We start from the raw sequence: 9,107 nt of genomic DNA, 5'->3' as shown, positions 1-9,107 counted from the left end.
GGAAAGAAGGTAAAGCAATAATATGACAAAAATAGGGCAAAAAGAGGTTAAAAGCCTAGTGTGATGACAAGGAGGGCAGAAAGTCACTAAACAGTACCCAAATGTACCACACCTAACCCTGAGCCTATGTTACAAGCCAATAAAGTCCTATAGTGATCTTAGAATCTAGTTTGGAGAGTCCAAGCAGTGAAAATAAGGGCAAGCTTATGGCAGTAAGCACTAACTGAATTTGAAATTACTTCTGAGCGTGAGTGTTGAATGAATCTTTGTACCATGAATGAAAGTAAATTTTTATGCGAAATGAGGATTTCAGTTGAAGTAAGGGCACTAGTTACATTGTTGGAAAGTTGGTACCTGGCTGACAGTAAGAAGGTGTCTGTTGTGTGTCAGTAGGTTGGTCTGTGTCATGATGTGATCCGCATGAGTTGGCTTATCGAGTCTATGAGAAGGAATGTGCACCCGAACAATGAGGAGGTAGAGAGTCATGTGATTGCTTGAGTTAGAAATGCTTGCTTCTATACAAGTGTCGTTTAGAGTCCTAGTGCGTCGCTTGAGGACAAACAACGAATTTAAGTTGAGGGTGTTGATATACCGTGAGTTTACGGTATTTCTAATACATTTCACTTACAAGTTGTGTGTGTCTAGGGCCTTTTTATATTGGTTTTTATGTGTTTTATCATGTTTTGCAGGAAAGGTGTTCAGGCGCGAAAGTTTAGAGACAGCTGAAGAAAATGCAGAAAAGGGCATCCACGGAGGTCATCTACGGACCGTAGGTCCATTCACGGTCCGTAGGTGAGGACCGTAGATCAGCAGGAAAGTGTTGAGGACAAATCAGGGAAATCTGACCAAGTGTGGAACCACGGTGCCCATTGACGGTCCGTAGATTGATCTACGGACCGTACTGTTGATCCGTAGATTGAGACTGCGAGGGTTCCAGTACCTGATTTTTGAAAATGCTAAGTATGGAGCTACGGAAGGTATTGACGGACCGTAGGTCGATCTACGGTCCGTACTGTTGGTCCGTCGTTTGCTTCAGAGAAGATGATTTTTTGGAAGATGAAATATTTTCTAAGTCCCGAGTGACGGAAGTGACTTACGGACCGTAGATCGATCGACGGTCCGTAAGTCAGTCTCGTGGATCGAAGACGCGTACCTGAACAAAACTTTCCTTAATTTGTTTCCCTTTTTATTTAGGATTTGTTTTCTATAAATAGGACATGTAAACCTCGTTTTTGAGGGTTAGACACTATTATTCTATTTTTGCTTTGTAACTTTGGAGATTAATTTGCAACCCTAGCAATTATTGATTTCTAAAGTTTGTTTTGAAGATTTTGGCTTTGCAATTCAAGTAAATCTTCTGGGTTTATTATTTTCTTTAAGTAAGTTCATGATTTCTTCATCTACAATTATGAATTGTGTTCTTGCTAGTATGGGTAACTAAATCCACAACTAGGGTTGTGGGAACCATGATCGATTAACAAAGTATGAATAGTAAATAAGCAATTCTTGAATAGTGTTTTGCATGTATTGATAATTCTTTCGTTTAGAAGTCTTTTTAACGAGTGCACGCGTTAGAACTCGCCTTGTTACTACTTGCCGGACCAAGGAGGTAATTAACAAGAAAAGAATTATCAACATAGATTTAGTGTGATACTATCTAATAGGCTAGTGTCGATTGGTGCGAAGTAATAACTAAGCCAAACATCGATTATGATGTCTAATATGAGGTAAAGGTAAGGGTTAGTAAATTATACACACGTAGCCGGACCAAGGTGCGGGATGAAATTCTCTAGATGCCGGACCAAGGATTTAGAGATACCTAACTTATCACTTTGCATGTAACATACTAGAAAAGGATTGCTATTACTAGGATTACTGCGTTATGAGATTATGGGGAACACGTATACCCTAGTTATTTCTCTTATCTTGATAACAACCAAAGTTGAGTTTAATTATTGATTACTTACTAAGTTTTTACTATTTGTTTCACACAAGCACAAACCCCCTTTTATTACCTGTTTCTGGAAATAATTTGACTAATTGAATATAATTGTTGGTTAAAAGTAAAGTCTAAACCATTTTCGTCGTGGGATCGACCTCAACCTACAAGTTGAGTTCTTTACTTGATAACGATCGCTTATGCTTCTGAAAGGAAGTGTAATTTGAGCGTGTCAATGGCAAGAAATTTGTACTCGACGAGGCGATAGTCATAAGGTCACAAACTATCAAGAATATGGTTGAAGATGATTGTGTTTCAAACGTCATTCCCTTGCCTAATGTTTATAGCAAAACAATGACCAAAGTGATCGAATACTGGAAGAAACATTCAGAAGAAGGCGTCTCCAAAGGCATGTTGATGGATTTTGACAAGGCTTTTGTGAATGTGCACCACTCGATTTTGCATGCTCTTATCTTAGCTGCTAATTTTCTTAACGATAAGGAGATATTGGATATGATGTGTCAAGAAGTTGCCGATAGGATTAAAGGGAAAACACCAGAAGAAATACATAAAGAATTTGATATCAAGAATGATTTTACTCGAGAGGAAGAGGAGGAGATCCGTAAAGAGAATGCTTGGGCTTTTGAATGATTTTATAGTTATTTTTAATATTTGTTCTTTTTTATTTTAGAATTAAAATTGTCTAGTTAGCTATACCATATTTTATTTAGTTCTATTCTGTTGTTCCTTTTATAGAATTGTTTTTTGGTTTTTATTGATTTATAAATTATGTTGAAAAGAAATTAAAGCTATTTATATTAAATTTGAAAAAAAAAAAACATTTGTCCAAATGGTTAAAAGATGAATTTGATATCTCAAAAAGAAATATCTACATTTATTTTCTTAATAATTTTGAGTTATTTTCGTTTAAAGCATATCCAATTGACTTGATATAAAGAAAAAATGTTGGAAGAATGTATAGAAAAAATGCTACAGTACGAGTGAGGTCTAACTTGACGCGAATTCAATTAATTAAACCCTAATGCGGATATTAAACACTGGGTGAAAAACTAAAAATAAATAAATTGGAGAAACGTATCTATGTATCGTCTTTCCTCTTGCACAATATATAGTGCATCTTTGGGGGTAATAATGGATGAGCTTAACATATTTTATTTTATTTTTGTAACTAACAACTTTATTAATCACCAGGAGAGTATTACAAAGTAGCTAAATCAACTGAGCTAAGCTATTCTTAAAAATATACCTAATTAGAACCCAATTTCTACTAAATTGGAGATTAGCTCATAACGTTGCACCTAGACCTTACACTATTTGTCATTACAAAAACCAAGTATGGACTACTGTCTGAAGCTTTGGAGGCGCTCTAGTACAACACATGTAAACCACTTCTCGAATAATGACCGCGATGACCTTAATATATTATAACAGAAGAAATTAATTATTACAATTGCTATGAAAATATATTTGTAATACTTCAAATTTTAGGACAATATTTACCACCGCTTCTCAAGTAATTAAATGTATCATTGACCAAAATTCTTATTAATTAAATTAAGGGGAAAAGGGTCAAAAATACCTTTAACTTTATTTTATTAGTTGACTGTGCTCTTACCATTAAAATGAAGTTATTTTTGCCCCTGCCATTACTAATTTCATTATTTGTGTCTTTCAATTGAATGAAGAGGCCCAAACCAATTATAATTATCAATTTTACTTAAATTACCCAATTTTAACCCGATTCAACCCACCTAAAAATATAACCCATTTTTGTTCTATCTTCTCTCTCTTTTCTTCTCAGAAAAACTCGTTTTTCTCCTCTCTTTTTTATCCACTTTATTAGCCTTAATCATCTTTTTTATCATCATTATTTTTTACAGTGAAGTATTTTCTTTCAGTTTTACCCAATCTCATCCCAAACTCTCCAGCTCTAATTACAATTCCATCTCAAGATTAATCTGTGAGTAATTCAAAAGCACACAATTTTTTTTGCTACAAGAATATAGCCACCACCTACGCCGCAGTAATCTCAATTCTTAGCCGGAGTTTTTGTCTTTCACCGGCAGTACAGTTGTCCACAAGTAGAGAAGATGACGGAGATGAAATGGTAGATATTGGAGGATCTTCAACAAAACACGCTTCCTCTTTCAGTAACCAAACAACAATCACCCCCACTGTTCAGACTTCTAAGCCATCACAATCCTCTCTTCTCCTCATCTCCATTTCCGACGAGCCACTACCAATCAACAACCAGTAAACAAAACCCAATCTGAAACAACCAAAACCCACTCTTTCGACCTCCTCCAGGCCCACATCGCGAATAGTGTCCAACCACCACCGCGAATCCCAACTCCGGTAAACAGGAGGAAAACGAATTAGAGCTTCAAGCTCCAGTAATTCCGACAATTTTTTAGATCTGGCTGGAAAATAATGCTCTGATTACCTATATTTAATCATTGTAGTGTTCTTGTGTTCATAATCATTGTTACATTATTTTCGATATTGTTGGGCTGTGTCGGATGATTTTATTGTTTTTGAAAAGGAACACAAGTTTAAAGAGATGAATAGAGATGAAGAGAACAAAAATGAGTTGTATTCCTTAATTGTGTCGGATCGGGTTGAAATTGAATAATTTAAATAAATTTGGGCAATTTTAATTGATTTGGGCTTTTCATCCAATTGAGGGACACAAATGATAAAATTACTAACGGTAGAGTTAAGAATAGCTTCATTTTAACGGTGAAGGTATAGTCAATCAATAAAACAAAATTGAGTAGTATTTTTTACCCTTTTCCCTTTCTTTAATCATTATGCCAAATTGTGAAGTACCTTCACGCACCAAGATTATTGCTTAGATGACAAGCACCCTCTACCTCCAACCTTGAGATTGTGGATTCAAGTCAAGGAAGCAAAAAATAAAATAAAATTGGAAACTCTTAGGAAGGGGATTATGTTGGGCATGGGTCTACGAATTCCCAAGGCCTTCGAAAAAACAGATGAAAAGTATGGCTTATCAATTTAATAGCTGATAACTTGTCCACAAGTTCATTGAATCTGGTCGTTCTCATAATTGGATATCTCACTAACAAGAGCAGAAAACTGTGCAACACATATATAATATCATCCTAAAGCTTGTTCACGGAGCATTACAACATAATTAATTCAAGAAACCTTAGTTTCACCTGAACAACCTCCAACTGATTTTTCATATCATACAATTATATGCAACTTTAAAGGATGATGACACACAAATAGAACCAAACATGGCACACGACTACGTTGATCTGGAATTGCATAGTACATAGCCAGATATGAGTGAGCTGAAGGCCAAAGCCGCAAATGAAAGGAAGGACAATGCTACAGAGGCGCTTGCCATATCAGGAAACTTGTCCTTGCCCCAATTGGACTGCCAATCATCAATGCGAGTGGCAGCAGAAGATGAGGCTGATATCAGAAGATACGTTACCACCTGTCATTTAGAAAAATAGTAATTTTTAACAGAAATTATGAATATCAATACAAGCTCTCCACACGTTTAGGCATGAAATCAGGAGTCGCCTTCAGTTTCTGGCCTAGTCACCAAGAAAATGAAGCTCCATATGGTCTATGGACCAGGTACCAGCTTGGCTAAACAAGTATAAAATGTGCTCTGGTTCTTTATTCAACCTTCGAAAAAAATTAGATTACCAGTAGATATGACCTAAAATTGTTTATTTAGTTGCATTAAAAACTTAGTCATGTCCCCTAAAATGTGGATATTTCATAATTACCTGTAGATATGACCTAAAATTGTTTATTTAGTTGCATTAAAAACTTAGTCATGTCCCCTAAAATGTGGATATTTCATATCAGCTTTAAAGCAACATAATTATTATCAATCAAAACAAAATGTCTCGACTACTAAATATGAGATTATACAAAATTAATTACAACCCGATAAGTTTGGGTCTCAAAAGGACCCTTGCTGGTATATCCTTGGGATCTCTCTCCTGGAACCACTTGGTGAGGGAGCTTTGTGGGATGGAGACAGTAAAGTTGTACATAAATGCAATAACTCTCACGAACGAAAAGGAACTTCACATAAAGAAATGAGAATAGACTGATATCTGCTAGCTACAACTGAAGTATGCTTTCTTCAAAGCCCATTTCATGACTAATTCACAAACATCTGAGTCCATCTTAATATATAAAAAATAATATATGCTAACACTTAATATAAAACTGTGATAGTCTATTGCTTCTTTTTGAAGATCAAAATAATTGTATCTGCATGCATTGCTTTTGTGAATACACAGGTGCAGGAAAGTTTGTCAAACCATAATTCATAATTAAGTAACCTTCTTAACTGTAAAATATTGGTTCTTAGAATTAAATTAACTAAACCTGAAGTATACATCAAGTACCAATAAATAAACTAGCTATTTGTAAGCAAATTGCAGAAAACGGAACGGAAATATAGAAAATTGCCAAAGGACCTCACCAGAAAAACCAACAAAAGAAACAACATTTCACTTGAATTCGTATCTCAGTAAGTTAAAACCTTTTAAGAACTATTTAGCGCCCAAGAGAATTACCAAATCCACAAAGGTGTATCCAACGAGAAAAAGGTGTTCTGAAGGTTTACAAACTATCATCTGCCATATCCTCTTTGCAATCTCTATTGCACTTGATTTTTTTACTTTAGTATCTTCCACACAGATTCAACTAGCCATTAGGAGAGTTCTAGTCATTTTAGCCTTTCGGAATTTAGAGGATACACAAAGCAAAGCCTATTGGGAAATGCTTATATGTACAAGATAGCCATTTAGAGGATACACAAAACATAGCCTATTGGGAAATGCTTATATGTACAAGATAGCCATGGAAGGAACCTAATCACAGGAATCAGTCTGCTAGTGCAGAGTATGCAAACGAGCATAGTAACACTTAAATTCAGGAAGGACTGGCATTAATGTAATCACATTCGATTTGTTTGGTTTTTAGTAAGGGCTCAATATTGGTTTAATGGGAGAAACTTATCCTCAAGATAAATGTAAAAAAAAGGAACGTGTGCTTATGAAAGGCATATAGCCGAGGGTCGGTAAAATTTAGGGCTCAAAAGGAATATGCCACAAAAAGGTGATTCTACAGTTGGGATGGTCCTGTTAGTATTTTCCAGCCAATGAAAGTTGGCAATTAATAGGCACCTAGATGATCATAAAGGAAAAATTCCTCCAACCCTGCAGGAATATTTTTGAGTGAATTAAATAAACATTTTTATGGGGTATATGATTCCTCTCCATCCCCTTTTCTGTTCATTTTACTTAGAGTTAGATAGCTACAACAGTCTTCACCAGGCTAGTACAAAATCATCACCACCATCAAACAAATTTTTCCTCTCAATCAAAGCGCTCAATATCATAATTAATAAGCCATAACTTCCATTACCCCCAAAAGAGAAGAAGTCAGAAGTTCTAAAAGCTTAAAACAATTATAGAACTTAACCATGAAATATGCATGTATAAAGATAATAAATCTTATATTTATTATTTTGCTATAAACAACTTGTATTAGTGTAATTGGACAAACCAACTTGCCTGATCAAGGGCAAAATCAAACATGTAGCGCAAATGATGCTGCACGATGTTCTTGCCGGTGGCAGATTGGTAGGCTAAATCAAATGCCTGAGCTCCTGAATACACAAATCCTATGACATTCACTGACATACAGTACCTGCAATGTTATTCACCTACCAATATTATCATTCATAACTACACTACCACCAAACACATTTATTCATTGATGTGAAAGAGTGAAACTTAATGCGCTGCAGAATTAATTCAGTCAATGTAAAGAGAACAAGTGATAAACCTGAACTCCTTGTAACGTTCGAATGAATCGAGAGCCCAACCCTTATTCCTATCAGCTGCCATAACAGAAAATGAAACCAAACAAAACAAAAACCCAAAAATCCTAAAACCTAAACCCGCTTTCTTTACCATCTCATCCCTCCTCACTTTTCTTAAAATTGACAACTGTGGCATTCCTCTCGGCCGACGGTTGCCGCTGTCTTCACCTTCCTTAACACTAGCTGTACCATCTCCGACAAACAGATCTGCTTTCACCAAAGCCAGTGGCTCCTCCTTGATAAACTTCTTCACTACCGCTTCCGGTATCGGAGGTTTTTCCGGTGGACTCCCCGTCGGAGCTGCAGAATGCTTATTATCCTCCAGAGTGAAGGACTCATGAGGAAGAGAAATTTGATCGGAGGAAATTGATGATCTCGGCGGAGATTCCACCGGCGGGGAAGATACCTTAGTAGAATCTCTGTTAACGGTAGGATGAGCAATAGCAGTAGTATAAATACTCTCACTAGCTTTATCGGTTCCGGACTTAGTAAAATCATTTGAGTCGGAAGAAATTGATGAACTCGGCTGAGATTCCGCCTTCGTAGAATTTGTATTAACAGCACCATTAGCATTAGCAGTAGTAGAATTAGGATTAGTAGCTTTATCTGTATTGGACTTAGTGGAATCATCAGAATCGGAGGCGCTATGAAAACGAGCTGGAGAAGAGAAAATAATAGCTTTATCAGTTTCAGAATCAGTAGAATCTGAATCAGAGAGGGAGAGATGCTGCTGTTCATTCTCCATAGCCGTTTGCAGAGTCTGCTTGGTATGATTCGATTCCATGATGAAGAAACAGAACAGTGCTGCTACAAAAATGGGATTTGGGGTATGAAAATGGATTGAAACGGAAAATAGAATAATGAATGGAAGTTGAAAGATGAGGTCTCTGCGATAATGATAGTTTTGGCGGTTTCCACTTTCGTCTTCCACGTCTGAATTTGGGAAAGCTCTATATTTAGGACTACTACTAAATACGAGTACAGTATTCAAATGTATAGTACTCTCTTACAATTTAAGAAAGTAAGAAAAATTAAAAATTGTGATATAAAATTTAAAATAAATTATAATATTTTTGTGGCTATAAATTATATCATTCTTTTTATAACTAAATAAAAAGAAAAATGAGTCATATGCCATTTACCCTAATTTTCCAAACAAAATTATAGGAGTACCTTTTTTTTTTACAAACGAAATTATACTGACAAATCAAGAAAATAAAAAAATACGTATTAGAAACGGTACAAAGCATCCTTCGTTAA

The 9,107-nt window shown here is 35.7% G+C and overlaps 1 protein-coding gene and 1 pseudogene across 1 annotated transcript; one reads left to right on the top strand and one right to left on the bottom strand.

Annotated features, from left to right (window-relative positions):
* The window catches only part of LOC125810868 (SKP1-like protein 1B), a 3,777-nt pseudogene extending 1,187 nt beyond the window's left edge, over window positions 1–2,590 (top strand).
* Window positions 2,591–5,043: 2,453 nt separating this feature from the next.
* On the bottom strand, window positions 5,044–8,815 carry LOC125810869 (CASP-like protein 4A3). Its single transcript, XM_049490364.1, has 3 exons — window positions 7,811–8,815; window positions 7,537–7,672; window positions 5,044–5,429 (listed from the first exon to the last, which is right to left on the bottom strand). Exons 1-3 carry the CDS (start codon window positions 8,629–8,631, stop codon window positions 5,235–5,237), a joined length of 1,152 nt encoding a protein of 383 aa, XP_049346321.1. The 5' UTR covers window positions 8,632–8,815; the 3' UTR covers window positions 5,044–5,234.
* Window positions 8,816–9,107: the final 292 nt, after the last annotated feature.

The sequence above is a fragment of the Solanum verrucosum genome, unplaced genomic scaffold, assembly GCF_900185275.1.
Source record: "Solanum verrucosum unplaced genomic scaffold, falcon-dt-bn FXZP01000032.1, whole genome shotgun sequence".
Classification (NCBI taxonomy): Eukaryota; Viridiplantae; Streptophyta; class Magnoliopsida; order Solanales; family Solanaceae; genus Solanum; species Solanum verrucosum.
Note: the sequence above shows the minus strand (reverse complement) of the source record. Positions and strands in the feature narration are given on the sequence as shown.

Bases quoted from the DNA above. Each gene is read 5' to 3' on its own strand.
- LOC125810869 (XM_049490364.1), bottom strand. From the start codon at position 8,631: ATGGAATCGAATCATACCAAGCAGACTCTGCAAACGGCTATGGAGAAT. The intron at 7,673-7,810 runs GTTTATCACTTG...ATAACATTGCAG, and splicing joins GAACGTTACAAGGAGTTCAG to GTACTGTATGTCAGTGAATG. The intron at 5,430-7,536 runs GCAAGTTGGTTT...TCTAAATGACAG, and splicing joins TTGATTTTGCCCTTGATCAG to GTGGTAACGTATCTTCTGAT.